At 38.1% G+C, this 19187-nt stretch overlaps 1 protein-coding gene across 4 annotated transcripts in view; it reads right to left on the reverse strand.

The window, feature by feature from the left end:
• Window positions 1–811: 811 nt before the first annotated feature.
• The window catches only part of LOC108240431 (dehydrogenase/reductase SDR family member on chromosome X), a 40812-nt gene continuing 22436 nt past the window's right edge, over window positions 812–19187 (reverse strand). For 3 of the 4 annotated variants that reach the window (XM_017423901.3, XM_017423899.3, XM_037976199.1), the window contains exons 4-7: window positions 10397–10498; window positions 8357–8564; window positions 8021–8228; window positions 812–6046 (exon numbers count right to left, since the gene is read on the reverse strand). In XM_017423901.3, the coding sequence (XP_017279390.1) occupies window positions 5867–6046; window positions 8021–8228; window positions 8357–8564; window positions 10397–10498 (698 nt within the window). In that variant the 3' untranslated portion in view covers window positions 812–5866. The remainder of the gene's footprint in view (window positions 6047–8020; window positions 8229–8356; window positions 8565–10396; window positions 10499–19187) is intronic. The other variant, XM_017423900.3, reaches the window with a different exon arrangement.

Consider the following 19187-nt stretch of genomic DNA (forward strand, 5'->3'; position numbering starts at 1 on the left):
CCGTACTGAATGCTGATGAATCATGTTCGGCTATATTTATTGTACAAGTCAGAAAGCTCCTCGTATGTGTTGGACATGATGCTCATCTGCCACTGACAGGCAAAGGCAGAGGATTAGATTTTTGCCAGTCTGAGCCACCGGACAAATTTTAATTAAAAACCATTGGATGTCCATCTACAACTGATTTAACTTTGGAGCCAACTGCCTTTGGAAAACACAAAAATGGCTATAATTCAGTAATCGTTACAGATATCGAACTAAAACTTGATGCAGTAGTGGCTGAGAGTCATTCACAACACATACTTTGAGCATCTCATGATATCACATAAGATTGTACATAAACTTATTTTTTTAAAGAGTTGGCCAAAATAGCTTCTCATTCATTTTCTTAAAATAGTTTAATTGAAAACTGTGGCACTACAGGCAGCAGGTGATATGGATTCCTTGAAGGAAAGTTAGGCCTTTACTTTTAAATTGTTCAATTAATGCAAAATTTCATTATAATTTACAAGTGGAATCATGTTTTTCTGTTCTTAAATAGATGTTAGATTGGCTGGAGTTCGATGTTAGGGTCAGGATGAGGCTGATTGTTCTTGTAAAGAGAGAACAGAAATGCAACCAAGTCAAAGCCATATTTTCTGAATATTTTTCGAAGTGATGGAAAAATGAAACGTGCCTGTGTGGAGGTTTCACTGGTGGATCTGAGGATGTCTCAAAAGTTCAGACATTGCTTGAGGCAGGCTGTCTCATACTGAGAATAATTAGGTTGACATATTCTCTCTGAGCCAGTGTATAAAGGATGGAGAGCAAGTGGCACAATGATATGTTTATTGAGAGGCTTTGGATAATAAAAAAAGGAGGTGGTTGCTGCTGGAATGTTACAACCATTGACAAAAAAACAGACATCAATTTCTTTACCGAAAACACACACATTCAGTCACTCACAGACACACACTTCACTCATAACCCTGTTGTTCTTGAGAAAAAAAAAGAAAACATACAGCAATGCACGGGACGAGACTGTATCACAGTTTCTACAAATTCATTTCTACATGAAAAATTTCACAGTTACACAGATGAGGAGGGGGAAGAGGGAGGGGGGGTCTTTTTAGGCACAGCAAAAGCAATAAGATGTGCATTTTAACAACAAGAAAATAATGAGAAAAGTAAAATATTTTACACATTTCATAAATTCTCAGAGGACTGAGTGATCACAATGGATGTGTGGTGGAAAGATTTCTTCGATTTGTGTCCCTAAGAACTGAAGTGACGGTGTGCGCTCAGGGGTTTGTATGCATCAAAAAGACAAAAAAGAAAAAAAAAATGTCTGGATGTGTTTTCTTTGAAACTGGAACACCACCAGAGTAAAGACTCAGTTCATTTGGTTACCCCTGTATACATGTTTTCTTTATATCAACTCTTCATATACATATACACATTTTGGGATTTTGCAGAACATGGGACTGGCACATTTAATATAAATGTAATCCCAAGTCAGTCAGAGGAATGGCTATTCAAGCATTTTCAGTCTATAAACATGTCCACTGGTCTCCTTCAATGATTTAAAATAAAATAAAAAGTACAAGTAAAACACATACAGACAACATCACAGACATTAACTGAGCTGTTTGAGCTCTTTTACTATGTTTGCAGTTCAAGTTCAGAAAGCTCACCACACTCCCATCTGTGTAACACCTCTGCATGTCAACCAGAACGCTCTCTTTGGACAACCCTGTCCTCAGATAGAGACAATCTGCTGATTTCCTTCTCACCATTTCGTACCCAGTTACGTCTAACTTCAGCAGCTGGACTGAGAAACGACAGATAGCTCTTTGACAGGATGTAGCACACGCTGTAGCTTTGCAGTCTACATAGGAGCGCTGCCGAGTAGGAAGCTGGTGTTTGCATTTGTTAAACAGGGATTTTTTTTTTTTAACTCAGTACCTTACAGAAGCCTAAGGGAGACACACACTGAAGCACACAGGCCAAACAAACAAACAAAACTTGGAAATATTGCTGGCATTTAAGAGTCGATTCTCACAAAAATACTCATTTGTAGAAACATCAAACTAATGAGTGGTTTCTTTGAATTCTAAATGACCCTTTTTATTCAGAAACTTTTACCCAAGTGATACCATAAAGCTGCTCATACTAGCTGCAGGAATTAGAAGAAGTTAAAATCACCAAAGCAGGAATTTTATTTTCCTCCAGGGTTTAATTTGTTTCAAATCAGAGGTAACGGTGATAATCATGGTATTACCTGGAAATAAAGTGGTCACATCAACATTTAAATGTATCACGGCTCAACAATTTACTGTATTTGACTCAAATCCTGACTTAATAGGTTTAAATAAATGAAGGAATTTTTCTGAATTGTCTCCCTATGTTTGACTCTTCATTTGATCGAATCAAAATGTTGAACTGTTGAGATGATTTCTTAGGTAAAGGCAAAAGATTCAAATGATACGGAATCATAAAATACAAAACTTCATGTAAAAAAATAAAAACGCTTCCTAAGTGCGTTGGCAAATAAATAACAAATAATTGTCTTTTTTATTTTTATATGAAGAGAGGATTAATACTGAAATTTTAGAAAACTGGAATAAAATTATTTCTTACTCTTGTCTTTCTTCTGAGCCAAAATATGACTAATGAATCACAAGCCTTCAGTGGGACCCAGAAGTTTTTACTTTATCTCAATCCTTTTTGTTTTTACTTTTACTGTTAGGTTTGGTTTAGGCATCCAAGCAACTTGGTTAGATTTAGGAATTTAAAAAATAAATAAATCCATGTTTAGGACAACAAAACTATCTGGACTTGCCTTAAAAAAAACATTTCATGTCATTTATTAAACATTAGAGACCCCCTCCTTATATCCTACTAGTTTAAAACCTCTGGCTCATTTACAGAAATGCAAACTGGATTCAGACATGAATAAAATCTCCCAATAATATTGATTATTTGGACAGTCCCTATAGGGACTGAAACAGTTTGAAAAGGGGGGGGGGGGCAGGAAATATTACATAAGTTACAAGAAAACAACCAAAATGTCTGAAATGTGTTTAAAAACACAGGAAGTTTTGTTTTTCCCCCAAACATGAAACTAACAGATGCCTAACCCAAAGAAACACTGTTTGACTGGAACATGTATTCATTTAGTTTACTCTGGGTATATCAAACAGCATCATGTAGTTGACTCGTGTTATGGGTTTGCAGGGAAATTAAAAGACTTTACTATGATCTGATGGTCCTAGGAGTGTGCTGTCTTTTTCCAAACTTCATCTGTTTGATTGAAGGGATGATTATTGCCTCAAACTTTAGAAACACCTGCTTTAGAAACTTTGGAACAAACAAAATTCTTAATCCTGATCTGCTCCCAAATGTAGCGATCTTAGAAAGTTCCAAAGAAAGTGACAATAACCACTTCAGAAGAAATAATAGAATAAAAATCTAACAGCTACGGATGCTTTTCTTATCTCAACAAAAACTTCAATTCCCAAATGGAATTTCTACTGTGGCAATTTTTTATTAGAGGACAAACGGCCTTGGACTGTGCAGTGATGTGGAGACTTCCTGCATCCTTAGAATCCACATAACAAGAAGAAAAATATAATGAATCCTTCAGGTGGATCCTCTTTCGCTGTGATATCTCATTTTGAGGAAAGTAGAAAACATTTACCAAGAAAATACAGCTCTGTTTTGCAGGATGGACTATACTCTGGGCTTTTCACAGTCCATAATAAGCCAGAAGATTGGTCAGTGGAGCACTCAGGCAATTTTTATCAACTTATCCATTCAGATAATCCCATCATATTTAACAAGCACCTGGGTTAAGGTGGCATGTCACTAAAACATGGATCTGATGGCCTATAACAAAAACAGGTTTGTGTTTTTTTATTATTACCAGAGCAGTAATGAAATCCTTTAACCTCCTTCAGCTGTCCTTATGAGTTAACAAGAAAGGACAGAAAACACCATTATTTATTGTCTCTGTGAGTTCAGAATGTTGTCTCATTTCCGAAGGGGGAAACGATTCAGTTTGACCTCGAGGTGTTCTGAAGGAGTTTCTGTGAGCTGCATCCCAAAAAGGACTCAACTCCTGCAGAAAAAAACACACTTTAAATGGAACCATCTAAAGAATGAAAAAAAAAAGGCAAACAAATAACCTTTTTATCAAACGTACATAAAGACAAAAAGAAATTTGAGATTCCTGGGTAATTTGAGGCTGGTATATTGTTTCACACACTTCTGAATGTCTGACTCTGTGCCGACAGCTAAATCAGCTACCACAGTGATGCTATTGCTTCAAATACAGCAAATAAAAGGAAAGGCTTGATGCTCAGTGGCAAGGAATTTAGCTTTGTGTCAAACTGAGACAAACTTTTGATCCTCAGTGCTAAAACGCATTAATCACAGTGGAGATGGCATTATGGCGCAACCTGTATTTGTGTGAGTTTATCCCTGCATGGAGGCAGACGTGTTTGTTTGCTGTGTACATGTTTGGATGAGCCTTTGTCTGGATATACTGCTTCCAGTGTTTTCGAATGTGTGTGTGTGTGTGTGTGTGTTTGTGTCAGCTCAGTAGATAGCTTTTGATTCTCACCACTGGGATATCTCAATCCCACAATGCACTGGGAGGGGTGCCAAATGAGAAAGCAGCATTAGCCACAGAAATGAGTAACCAATCACAGTTTGTAGGCTAAAAAAACTCTTCTTACAGACATAGTAATAGAAGTTTTCACAGAAGAAAAGAAGAATAATGGCAACAGAAAGAGGAGAATCGTTTCTTATTCCGTCCTTTTTGTTCCTGAACAGATGGAAGCCACCAGAAGCATCTGGCTTCTTTGCAAATCCCCAAAATCAAAACCAAATGTTATACACCACTCTCAGGTAGAGAGAGTCTTTTTTTTCCAAATTTAAGCCTATTTTTAGAGGCAATATGTCTTCCTAGATCCTCCGATAGGTCTTAAGGAAAGCCTTTATGATAAATGTGCTCACCGAAACTTGATGAGCACAGCTAAATTCACATCTTATCAGTCACTACCAGCAGTTAGCACAAGAAGTTTGCAGCAACCAGTAAACGCATAAGAAAGAAAGAGAAAATAAAGTGCTCACAGTAAAACAGGCAAGATGGCAAGAGTGTTTAAGAAATTATTGAGTAAGGTCTCACAAAATCACCAATCCCAACATAAACCCCTCCGAGCAAGGTGAACTGGATCATTTCACTGTCTTGGGTGTTTGATTTTTTTCAGCTCAAGTTCATTCAACATATTTATTTGCATCTTTGCATCATTCAATCTACATATATACTGCCAAAATTTAGAGAGTTGATCAATTTATTGCTTCATATAGATATCCTTTAAACAAGATTTGATAATGAACCCTTTTGAAAAATGAAGCAAGCCAGAACGTAGTTGTGCAGTTTTGTGTGGATCATAAATACTGACTGAACTTAAGATTTTGCTGTGATCAGAGAATCGGTTAGATGACAAACATGTATGTTTTATTTATGACTACTGTGCAGCTGCTTCATCCATCTTCCAGCTGCTGGGATCCAAGAGTGGGGGGTTGTGACTGCATATTTTGCATTCCTGTTTGCTTGTATTACTAAATATTGTTTGCTTGCTCACAGTGAAAAACCAAAAAATCCAAACGCCTTCCATCCCCCTGTAGCCCTTCACTCCCTGGTCTGGTGCAAAGACTAGCCTATCATACCCAATACAACCGATCATAGTCCAATGCAACAGGTTGTTGCAAGAGATATAAGGAGAAAAAAAGGGTAAAGAAGAAGATGGACCCAAGTTTAGAGTCTTTACATGATGTTTTCAAACAGGTTTAGTCCTTTTGATCATCTTAAAAGCCCCCATTACTGTAAGCTCAACAACTGAAGGCTGATTTCCCACAAGCTGAGCTGAAGCTGGGGCTCAAACGATGGTGGTGTTGTCACCTCCCTGTGCCCGTTGGCCCAGTAGCCTCCTCCACAGTCCCCATCCAAGGCTGGTGAGAGAGCAGCCAGCAACACAGTGGCAGCGCCCTCTACAGGAGTCTGGGAAAACCACAAATACACAAACACACACTTACCCATGAGTCCAAGAAGGTATTGCAAATCAAAGCTAAGCAATCATCAAAAAGATAAGGAATGGCGTGACTAACATGGAATCAACTGTTCAAAATGTGTGTGTGTGTGAATGCAAGGGAAAAGATGTCGCTGTTTTCATCGGTTAAAGGGAGATCAGACTAACTCACTGTTTGTGTCTACAGCTGCATGGATATGTGTGAGAAATGGTGTTGCTGCAGTTTAATGATGCTCTCAATGTGACACCAGAAGTAGATTATGGAGCACTGAGCAGATCACATCCTAGGAGCATCACCAGCACACCTTTGTGAAACTGTGTAAATGCTGCAGTACCTGAATATTTAAAAAAAACATCAATTTCAGTCATTCCTAAGAATGAATCATCACTTTGCCAAGAGGACCCTGTTTGTCAGTATGATAAATGGCAGCATGAAATGTATTTGTTCACACATGGAGGGCTTTTAGTGCATAAAAGACTACCAACAGTGCTTTCTGAGATAAAATATAATAATATGGCAATTGAGTACTTATTACAGCTCACCTGTTGCTGTGCTGTTTGACATCCCTGCTTTGCTTACAACTGGCTGCAGCTGTTACATTTTCACTTAGTTTCCCTGAATACTGACTGTTATACTGTCAGAAATACGATGCTAGATTAGTCTACTTTTTTTTCTATACATAGAAATTAAATTTATATATAACAGGGTTGCTCTGCAGTAACTTTTTAGGATTTTAAAATGAAAAGTATTTATTTTGGCTGCTCCCTTCTGCAGGGGTCGACGCAGCAGCAAATTAAAAAAATTGGCAATTGTTTTATGCCGGATGGTCTTCCTGAAGCAACCTGGGCTCAAACCTTTAGCCTCAGGGTTACAGGACCGCGGCACTGACCATCGAGCTACAGCAGCCCAGGATTTTAAATTGAAATATTTTGGTCATTTTAAATCTGCATCTGGAGCTCATTACCTCTGAGAGATGTTTTAAATCTGAATATTTCATCATTATCTCTAAATTGAGGTTTTTATTAATACTTTTTTAGTTGTTTCTAATGAATGACACTGACTAAAAATATAAAACATATTAGGCAATATGTGTGTGAAACTCCTTTTCTCTGCATGTGTTTGTTCAGTCTATATCAAACTGTGTATTTCAAAGCACATAGGAAAATGTTGTGCTGACAATAATGAGAATCTGGAATTTTTAACCATAAAAAGCCGTCATATTTACGCCATCGGCTTCAACACAACATACAGCACACTTGGTGATTATAATTCAGACACACCTTCTGCATCGACCATTTTTATGAGTTAAGCTCTCTTCTTCTGGAATTTAGTTCATTTTTGTCCTAGTCACTCTTACCTGTGAATGCCTCCTAATTGTTAATTTATCCAGATGGAGATCTCTCACTGCAATCTGGCTTTTAGTTTAGCACCATTTGTATTCTGTCTGATGTGAATGGGCCGTTTGTGTGTAATTGCACCCGCAGGAAACACCAAAATGAAAAGTGGACACAGTTAGAAAAAGAGCAGCACCGATAAGGCAGCATTTAGTTACCAAGGAAACTAAAAATTACCCAACAAAGACAACAGCTGAGCAAATAGCAGCTGAGGAATCAAGGGGGATGTTTAAGATTATTAATGTTATAGTCTTAGTGTCTTTCAACAAATTCCTGTCACTGAAGAAAAAATAAAAGCAATGCAACAATAATGTGACTTTAAACAAAAGAGACTAAAATATTTGTGATCATTTCTTCAAATTTGAGTTGTGCTGTAGATCATTTGTTCACTTCAGAAGTTATTTTCATATAAATATACTATAATATATTCCTAATATGGAGATTAAAAACACCAAAAGAAATAAGATTTACATCATGTTCTTATTACTGAGCTCTACAACTTAAATAAGATTTTGCACACATGAAAAAGACCGCATTAAGCACTTCTTTACCCTAAAAAGCAGGCGAGCGATTAGTCTTTGTGCCATACGGAGAGGCGTCCAGAGATGGCAATATAGAGCAGTGTCCACCATGCCAGGATCCACAGCGCATGAAATTACTGGAACACGTCCACGCTGCATCTCCTGATGGAGGTGGGAACTGAACAACAGCTGGGCCAGCTTACTGTTACAATATGCAGCATGAGCTGAATAATGCTGGCTGAAAAAGGGAAAGAAAACAATGTGTTAGGCTTCAACAAAAAGCTGGAGTGAGGCGCTCAGTTTTGTTTTGGTCATAAAAAAAAAATCAACTTTTACAAATACGATAACATCATAGTGTGCACCTACCAACAGTTTAGGTCATTCAGCTTGATCTCCCCGATGCGATGGACTGACGATGAAACGTTGACCACAGACGAGACATAACCACACCTCCCAGAATCCTTCAGTGTATCCAAGAGAAGCCAGGTCAACAGAAAGTGGCCTAGGTAGTTCACAGCGAAGTGCTGCTCGAATCCATCATCAGTACGCCCCTCAGGTACAAGCATCACACCCCCTGAAACACAAACCAACATGAACACACAAGACTAAGATAAAGTACAAAATGAATGGAAGCAAACTTACAGAGTGTCAGTCTAAAGTTTATAGACAAATAAAGTATAAAGAAGAGAAAGAAACCCAGACAGAGAGCTATAAAAGAACCATGACAGAACTCTGGTGTAACTCTGGCAGTGAGTGGCCTACATTGGCAGTAAGTCTCATATAAACCTCACAGACACTGAGGTCGAGACGAGACGACAGTCCTTCTACTGTGACCCCTTATATTATTAAAGTCTAGGCAAATATGAATAAAAAACACTTAAAAATACAACAAAAACTACATTGTACTATTAACTGAAGCATAGAATTTATGCTTGAAGATGACGTCTGCAGTGAAATGGAAAGATGTGTCAAAATACACAGAGACTGTGTGTGACACTTTGATTGGCCATTTGCTTACGGTTGTCATTACCACCCCCCGTATTACACACATTTCTTTAGTGATCTCATTCACCGACTGACTTAATGTTGATTTGAAATTGCCAAAGCATTGAATGGGTCTGACAATGCTGATGGTGTTACACGCCAAACAAAGGAACCAGACATTCACCATTACTGGCAACGCCCCAATTGGCAAAGGGACCTCTCACTATAAAGACTAAACATTCATTACCTCCAGGGCTGAGACAAAGGCAGAGTGATGCTCCACCTTCATATCATTTCTTGTAATGTCAAATTCAGTTCAGCAGGACAAGAGTAAACAACTGCTTGATTTATTACAGAGGCTGCCAGATTCTTCCCATGCCCTGTTTCTGATAAAAAAAGTCTTCAGATTCATATGATTTACAGAAGTCATTCAAAATGATGTCAAAGCCACTTCTTGGCACCAAACCTTTTTATGTTAGTACAATAAAAACTGATTAGTACAGATAAGTTGAAAGGCTTTGGCAAGTTTAAAAGAGCACTGATCTCATTATAAACTAAAACTGACTCAAATATTTAAAAACAAAAAACATGATATTCTTTGTTATAAAATCAATTTGCACCAGTAAAAAATACATCCTAAAGAGATATTTAAAAGCCTCGTTATCCAAAGACATTCATGTTCATAAAATAAGATTAATATCTAACCAGAACTGTTAAAGTTATTTCAACCTTGGAAAAACTCACACGGAGAGAAAAAGACAATTAGAGTGTTTTATTGGTTAGAGGTCTTTGGCGCTCGGGCCCCGGCAGGAGACGAGTTTGCAGAGAACCGCTGTGAGCTTGAATGATCGAAGTAGGGTGAGAGATTAGAGTAGTCATCCCCCGGGACCGGACCTGGTGGTGGCGTGGAGGACGAGGAAGGGGAGTCCAGAGGAGCGGTGGAGATCGGGGAGGCGGTGGGACGAGACTTGGCTGGCGAGCAGGAGGAGCCATGGGCGGGGAGCCTTATATCCTGCACCTGGACACGATTTGGCAGCTGGGAGCGATGATCCATGATAGGTGATGACGGACAGCTGGGTGAGTCTGCCAGGTTGAAATTACGGCAAACCTTCACTCAGTAACTTATAGTTCTAATATCACATCCCACACTGACATCTAATGCAGCGTTTAATACCAAGAAAAGAGGTACCTGAATTCAGTTTATGTGTCCATGTAAAATATTTTTCAGCAGGTCTGGAGCTGAGTTTAAAGTTTTAAATCCTCAGCACAGCGGTGTCATTCTGATGCTGTCACTAAACAGCTTTGAATTTACACTGCGCTGCAGAAGATTTAAAGTTTTACCTCTAATACATCGCACCATTTTACACACGCAAGGAGCACTTCATCTACACATCATTAGATAACCACAGTTACCTTACTTACCATTGTTAACCAAAATATTTAGGGGCAGATTCCTCTCCTTGAAGCTCTGGGCAAACTGACGGACAGACTGCAGAGAAGCAAGGTCCAATTTCCTGAACTCCACTGGAATAGATGGTAACACACACACACACACACACAAGTCAGAGCTATTGTAAACGGATTATTCCTGTGAGCAGTTTTGCTGGTAAAACATCAAAGAGTGTATTAATCATCTCATCCAGTAGGCACTCTGTGGGTACTTTCACCACGGTGCTCACATCGCTATGCTTCCATTTCCTCAGTATATTATCACAAATCTAAAACTTCCTAATTCTTTCTGAACCCATCAAAGCTTAACACATAGTCATAGAAGCTGTAATGTATGCCAAAACAAAAAAAAGAAGAGGCCCAGACCCATGAGCATGGATATAAATGTAAAAAGTGACTGTTTTCCATGTGTCCATGCAGAGAGATTACACTGATGATGCTGAACAGTGACACAAATAAAAAGCAGATAAATACATATATCTTCTGAGGATATCTATTTTGATTGGCTGCAAAAGAAAATTATGATACAGTGTCTTATTTTTTTGTCATTTAGACACCAATAATGTGGGACACAAATCTATACATTATGATGAAACACTGTTCAATCTCTTTTTAGATTATAATTTATAACAATTTCCTTATATGTAATGACAGCATCTGGGGTTTTGTTTCCTTTTATTGAACATCTTTTTCTAAATATTACTGAATGGTAAGATTTGTTTGTTTTTTTTCATCCAAGGAACAGCTAAGCTACCCTCAGCGAAGCACAACATTGCCATTAAAAGCGTGTTTAAAATTTCCAATCTATGAGCACACTTTCTTCTGCTGGTAAATGTTTTCTGCTCCACTTTAAGACCACTTATTCGCAGTGCAAGCTTCAAGTCTCCACATTAAAGGAAAAAAATTATAACACTGATACAGCACCACTTCCAGCAGTAAAATTCGACCTTTCACTTCCACAAGCTTCTAAAAACAAACAAAAAAACTTTATTAAAAGGACCTATTTTCAGTCTGGTTCCTTTTTCTTATTTGTTTCGTTGTTTACCATTTCAATAAATAAAAGCAGGAATGGACGCTGGTCTTTGCTTCACAGTTTCTGAATTAGTGGAATGGCTTTTCCGCTGCAGACAGGAATGCAGAGTCATTTCCAATCTTCAGCAGCAAATTGAAAACTCATCTCATCAAGAAGTGCTTTAAATTATTTCTCCACTATCCAGCCATGTCTCTAGATATTACAGTATTAAATTCCAAGCACTTTTAGACAGCCAATGTTTTTTTAAGTAAAACTTATGTCTATATTGTATCTTTTTGGCTGGCCAAAAAGGCTAAAACTCCTTTAAGGGATGCTAGGCTTTTACTTTTACCATTGTCCTAATTATTGGTATTTGCTGACAAACAGTTTTTTCCTAAAATGACAGGGCAAACCACCACATTGAACTACAAACAGACAGCATTCTTACTAGTTTTAGTTTATAAATTGGCACATGACAGGCTAATACTGAATAGCAATCAGAATATTAGACAGAATAGTAAGTCTATGTTACAACAAGAATAGTAAGTAATGAACTAAGAGGTCATTCAGTTTGACAAGTATGACTCAAGAAGCAGAAAGCTTTAAGATTATTCACATAGTTGGGCTGTTTTAAATACTACTGTCATATTACAGCATATTAATCCAAACCAAAGCCTTCAAATTCATACAGAATTGAGCATAAGCCTGGATATGTAAAAGTCTGGTTTCTGCTGGGCTTAAAGACAGGAAGGAGGACTCAGAGAGAGTTGATGGGACTGATAAAACAAGGCTGCTGAGATGGATGAGAGTATGTCTGTCCCTGATGAAGATCTGATAGCAGTCTTATCTCCAAGGCATGCCACTCACCTCTTTGAGTGTGTGTGTGCGTAAAAAAGAACAGAGAGGGAGAAAAAAAACAAACAGCGTATGTGTCTGCATCTGAATCATGGACTGAACGAACGGATTTTGACATTTTCCAGGAAATGTTGGGGTTGGCTCAAAAACCAAGTGATTACATTTTATTTGTGATCCTCCATGTTTTTTTAGCAGAGGTTTGAGATCTCTGAGTGCTTCTAGTTTAAAGTGACGACATCAACACCCTTTACAATTAAAATGTAACATTTGGCATTTTGAGGTCATTTCAAACTCTAACTCTCTTCATTTTCATTGATTTCTTGGTTTTAAAAAAAATACAGGATGGAATTTTTAGATAGAACCTCACCTGACAGTTTAATCAAGGATGATAAATTTGCGCTGGTTTCTATAATAGACATTTATTTTCAATCGAAAAAATGTTCTAAAACCCCCTTTAACTAATTTATTAGCTGCCCTTTATTTAAGCACACCATGTTCTTCAGTATCTAGCCTCAGACAATACAGCTTGGGCAATCTATGGATGATTAATGTGTGAGGAGAGAAAATATTACATATAAAACATTGGTATGAAAATGACAAAAAGTAGAACTTATATGTAGAAATATAGATATAGCTAAAAATTAATAAGCAAGTCAGTTAGTGTCCATGCATTATCTAACTCACTACACATGGGCTGAATTACTATTCTTCTTTTGTCCCATTTAATTTTTCCTTGCACTTTTAAAAGCACAAATAAGGTAGAACAAAAAAAAAATGATGGAAGCGCTACTAGCTTCAGTAATCACAAATCCCTGTTTCCACCTGGCTCTAACATGCTTGTGTTCCAACTGTGACTACAGTAGATCTGATTAAGCTGGATTACACCTAAATCTGATATTAAAATGCATTGCTGTTAAACACATGAAATTTCTCCTCTGGCTGCCAAGAGCCCGCAGCGCTTGCATTACCAGCATGTTTTAAAGGTGGTGGTAAACACTCCACTGTGAAAAGGATGATTTCGCATCGTATTCTCACCTTATTTCATTAACGTTTTAGGATTTGAACGCTACACTTTGAAGTGAAAGAAGTCAAACATCCGCTTGAACGCTACAGTTTCTAAACTTCTGCCTGATAAAAAACACACTGACCTAATTGTTCCTTATGAACAACCTCTTACAAAACAAAGAGAAGGAAATATAAAAAAGGTTTATGTTAAGCTGTCTGATAAATGCTGTGGAACCCAGGAATATTAGCTCTGGGCAGCCTGCCAGCGTCGGCTCCTCCACAGATGTTTTTATTCAGCTGATGTAACAGAGACGAGGCTGGCTGCTGCACTGTTAATATGATGATACCCACTCGTGTCAAGACAGCTGTAAATTCAAATCTGTGTGTGCTGTGAGGCCGACACCATAAAAACACAAATGCTGGCACACGCAGACAATCAGTAAAGAAATATACGATTTGCCACACCGCCTTCTTTATAAAAATGACCACACTGTCACGCTCAAAATCCCACAAACATCGTCGAGGTTTTGTTACACTTAAATGTGCTTTGAAGTCAGAGAGCTTGGAAATTAATAACATTGTTTGTGAAAGTGTGCAGTTGAGCATAGGCTGAGAGAAAAAGTAACGTGTGTTAACCACATAAGCGCTCACACAGCTTGCCTTGCTTCACACTGTTAATCTGGGCCCGTGGTTTCAGGCAGACTGTGCTACTTTCAAGTGCACCGTGACTAAAGTTAGTGGACAGACAGCACTGCCGGCAGCTAAAACTCAGAAATATCCAGTTTGTGTGTGTGTGTGCATCCTCATAATTTAAGGTAAAAATGCCCTCACTTCATTGACCAGCACCCAGTTGCAGTCTGAAGTCATTATCATATTCCCACAGACTTGTTTTCAGGTTTTCTAGGGACAGTGTCTTTATTTTTAGGCCAAGTGAAACAAACATTTTGCACATTTGCATAAAAAAATATCTCCAAACTGAATCCTGAAACAAATATGTGCTCCAATAGTGTACTTGTAGTTCAGCAACACAAATTCCTGGAGAACCGAGTCAAAAAGGTTATCAGAGATCAACCCTGAAGCAGAACAAGAAAATACCAACGAATAAAAATAGAACATTAATGACTAAATAAAACTGCATATAAAGCCTAACTACAAAAAGCTGGGTAAAAACTGTCACACCACTATGTAATACAATAATACACTAATACAAAGTTTTGCAACATTAGAATAACTGTTCATCAATCAAACAATTGGCTAAAATCATAAAGGTCACAAAGCCAAGAAATATATTGAATTTTGGGTTTGCTGAAAGCAGCTCTACCAACGTGCGCTTTATCTCTGCCAACCACTGGAAAGCCTAACATAAAAGCGTAGTTTGACAGACCAGCAGGAGCTGTTCAAAGAGTAAACTCACTCAAAAGAAGAAGAAAAAAAAAAGAAATGGCATTTTTGGTTTTGATGAAAACTACACACAAAAAAGTATAAAAATAGTACATTAGAGATGGTGTATAGTATCAGGTGAGGTTAAATCATCAAGCGTTAGAAGAAACAAAGTAGTTAAAGACTGTTCTTCACGTTGGTTGTTTAACAGACGGCGTGTCTTTCTCAGTTTCAGAGAAATATCCTGAACTCTCTGACGCTGGCTCACACGTGACACTACTTTCAGAGAAGCAAATGTCAGTCCAGATAAAAAGAAAGAATTAAAGAATAAATACAGCAAAGTTTGTTCTTTTTTCCAAACAGATGGGTTAAAAAAGCAAAATGTATTAAAAAAATAATAAATTATGGCGCTTATGACATCGAATTAAGTCTTCTAAGGGCCCTATGTCCTGAAAAACTAATTGAGTACTCACAGCCATTCAACTGACTCACTTTTATTGTATAATTTAAGATTATTTTGAACAGAGAGACATGTTTCTTTAAATAAAGAGTCATAAAAAGCTTTAAATACCTCTAGATTGTTAAGTGTACACTGCAGATTTAATCAAATAACTTATTCAGTTTATTTAAGGTTGAATTTTATATGAAAATAAAAACAAAAACTGAAAAAACTACTCTCCATTTTTAAGCTCTGAATTGCCTGGGTCGGTCAAAAGCTGCAGTTTCAGTGACTGTGTATGACCTTACCAAGACACAAAATATGTATTATCTTTTTTTTTTTACAATGATAGTTTAAGTCAGATCAATGAGGCAGATATTTGAATGTTGATTCCTATGCAGCTTGGCATAGGTCCTAATCGAAGGGACTAATTTAGGTCTTTCCTTTATGACTGAAGTCATTTGTAGCTCAGACTAATGTGGAGGTGAAGATTTCCTGGAAAGATGACCATTATGGAATTATGATTCAACTTAAAAACATGTAGGCAAAATGTTCCAAGTGACTCCACTTAAATGTTCTTTATTCAATTAATAATATAAAGACATTCGGAAGTGAAGAAACAAAATTCCACTGGTGACACGCTGAAGTCATCTGATGAAATCGGGTCTGAAACCTACATGTCTATTATAAACTGCTGCCCATTCGTCCATAACAGACAAATGTACACAAACTGGGAAGGAAGCCAAAGGGCTTTTGGACAGAGATGTTTAAAGCTGCTGCCTCACATACTAATGAGAATCCATTACTGTCTCCGTCTACACACTCAAACACACACACACACACACACACACATCAACTAATTCTCATTCAATGCACAAGCATCTGGCTGTAGACACCCCCGTGTCCCCCATGCCTCGGTGCCTGCCAATTACAAAAGAAGTAATCAATTCCACCACAGCCACGTCCAGGGAAATCGACTTCAATGACACCAGCTACATGGCTGCTGTCTCTGTACCTGACAGCCACTTATACACAAGCAGAGGGACCCAGTCGACCAGCCATCCGCTGCCTTCCACCACACGGCACAACAAAATGCAACAAAGCTCGCTTTCTAATTGGCAGTGCTACATTTAGAACTAGCTTTAAAAAGGGAGTGTACTGTTTAAATGTAAATTAGGACACTAATTTGCAAGAAGAGGGGAAGTGCCACAGTGGAAAAACCACATTCATTTTTCTACACAGGCTCTTGACTTTAAATTCCAATCAGGACCGTTGGGTTTTTTTTAAACTGTTTCCAAGTTCCATTTTGTTGTTTTAGTATGATTTCTATAAGGTTTAGCAATATACTAATTAATGGATTCCGTTTTTACTCACAATTTAAACATCTCTACTCTACTTTAGAGACATTTAAATTGTTCCTATAGTTCGACAGAGGACAAGAATATGGAAAACAAAAGTTAATTTAGATCACTCGAAACTTGTCAGAGTTTCAGCCATGCTTGCTGACAGAATAATGTTGAAAATGTCTGTCACATTCGAAACATCCAAAATCAGGGCTGAAAGACAGAAAGGAAGTCAAAGTAAATCCTTTATTGCCTTTTTAAAAAAAATATCAACAATGACAAAAAATAAAACTCTGGCAGTTTTGCAGCAGTTCTTCCTGTTTCCACCATCTGAAGCAGCAGCTCCAGAACTGACTGAAAACCCAATAAAACTGTTTTGAGTACCATGTTTAAAAGGTTAGAGATGGTTTCACTTCCAGTCTGTTTAGAGTCTGATATTTCAGTCTTTCAGTCTGATATTAGGGCATCAGCTTGCAAAACAAATAAAACAAAGAGTAACATCTGCAGCGATAACCTGCCTCCCTGCACTGTGACCCTCCACAGACACTCAGAATACATCAGAGGGAAGATTAAACATTTACTGGAACAGGCATTTATTGTATTGTATTTGTGGAAGCTCTGCGGTTGTTCGAAAAACAAACCTGTTCTTTGCTTTTTGTGTCTTGTGTTTTTTAGTTTTTTTTAGTTTTGTTAAGAATTGACTCCAGCGTTAGAAGTGCTCTGGAAGAAGACACACTGCGGGAAGAAACTGGACATGAATGACAGGTGTGGTAATCAGGGATTGAGACCAGAAGGCTGTTTCACAAAACCTTTCTTAAATTGGTTTCACAAAAACAGACACATAAGTTACCATGGAGATTCATTCTGTGCCGTTAGCCTCGGCAGACTTAATTAATCCTGGAGTTGTTTTCATGACCCAGTCAGGTGACACACCGATCAGAAATGTCTTTCTATACAATGATCTAAAACACCTAATTCTTGTTTAGTCTGATGTGTTTTGCTTTTATCCTTTATCTCACATTAAAACACTATAACAAGGCTAATAACTGAAATTTAATTTGGCAATTTAACTGTGGCCATCGTTATTTTTTTAATAATTAAAGTCATTTATGTGGTCACAGTGACAGCTGCTACAGCCATATAAAACTGCTGCCCTTACTGATGTTAAACACGCAAATAAGTTTGATCTGCATTACTGCAGTTGTTGAGATAATTGACTTAGTTGCGCCTCCTTAGTCGTCCGTCTTGGCGTTTGTGAAACCAATTAAGCCAGGACGCTCTGAAAAGGCCCGGTCGAGCCCAGCTTTCTTCTTTTTCTTGTCCTGAATAATTGGATTGCACGTTTGTGAAACAGCTCACGTGTGTGTGACATGAGGGAAAAAAAAAAACAAATATAAAATTAAAAAGAAAACAATCTCTAAAAAACAAAGTTAACTAAAAACACAAAACATGACATTAGGGCAAAAATCTTATAAACAAGAGGAAGGCAACAGAAATGACCAAAACCAATTTGACACAGAAGACATTAACAAAACTTAATATTAATTAAGGACCAAATATAATACAAAATAACAGTAAAATTAATTTAAAAAAAAAAAGAAACAGCCTGTGAGTAAGCACCGTTTGTAAAGGGTAACCTTGTAATATCAAAACGACAGCGACCATTCCTTTTAGCTTATTTAGAAAGTGTGTGCTGAAAGTCTGCCAATTTAAAACTGTTCCTTTTTTAATAAAAAGTCAACCATTTTCAAATAAATACAACTATAATTGAAAATTCTGTCCAGGACAAATCCTGAGGTAAACGGGGACCGACGTCCACAGCGGTCAAAGACTGAAGGCCACTGAAGGCACAGAAAAGAATAACTTATGAGGCCTCTTTGTCATGACACCGTGCTGGTGAAGGTCAGCTGAATCAGTTCCTCAACACTGGAGTTCCACACACTTTTAGTCGATGCAGTGATAAATTTCAACAACCATTCGTCTCCTCAGATCTCCATCACCACCTCTGTTTTCCACCTCCTTTCTTTCCACCTTTTTGTCTTTCATCACGATGTCCTCCTCCCTTCACCTCTGCGGCAATACTGTTCCTCTCGAAGTCGTTTATTTATTCATTAATATGGCAGCACATGCTGCAGTGATTAGCAGAGGCTGCAGACCAAAAGGTTCTGGGTTTGATGCTGCGGGTCACTCAGGGCTTCTATGGAAAGGTGCTAAAGAATAATTGGGGGTCACTGAAGTTGCAGTCTTTTATCACCCTCCCTGTTTCTACAGCTTTTACCCTTGGATCCCTCTCTTCATCATCCTGCATCAAGGACAATCCAGTAGCTCTACGTGCATCCCTCTGTTTGTGTACATACCTGCAAGCGTGTGTGCTCGATAAAAGCTGCAAAAACAAAGCAAAGACACAAGCTAACGGAGCTTTACCCTGCCGTGACAAAAAAAAAAAAAAAAAAAATTCCCTTCTCACCCTCCGCGGGGGGTCTTTGTTTCATCCTCTGAGCTCGGGTCCTCTACCAGAGGCCTGGGAGCTTAAGGGTTCTGCGCAGTATCTTGGCTGTGCCTAGAACTGCACATTTCTGGACTGAGATGTCTGATGTTGTTCCTGGGATCTGTTGTAGCCACTGCTCCAGTTTGCGGGTGACTGCCCCTAGGGCCCCGATGACCACAGGCACCACTGTGGTCTTTACCTTCCAGGCCTTTTCCAGTTTCTCTCTGAGGCCCTGGTATTTC

This window comes from Kryptolebias marmoratus, linkage group LG6, assembly GCF_001649575.2.
Source record: "Kryptolebias marmoratus isolate JLee-2015 linkage group LG6, ASM164957v2, whole genome shotgun sequence".
Taxonomy (NCBI): domain Eukaryota; kingdom Metazoa; phylum Chordata; class Actinopteri; order Cyprinodontiformes; family Rivulidae; genus Kryptolebias; species Kryptolebias marmoratus.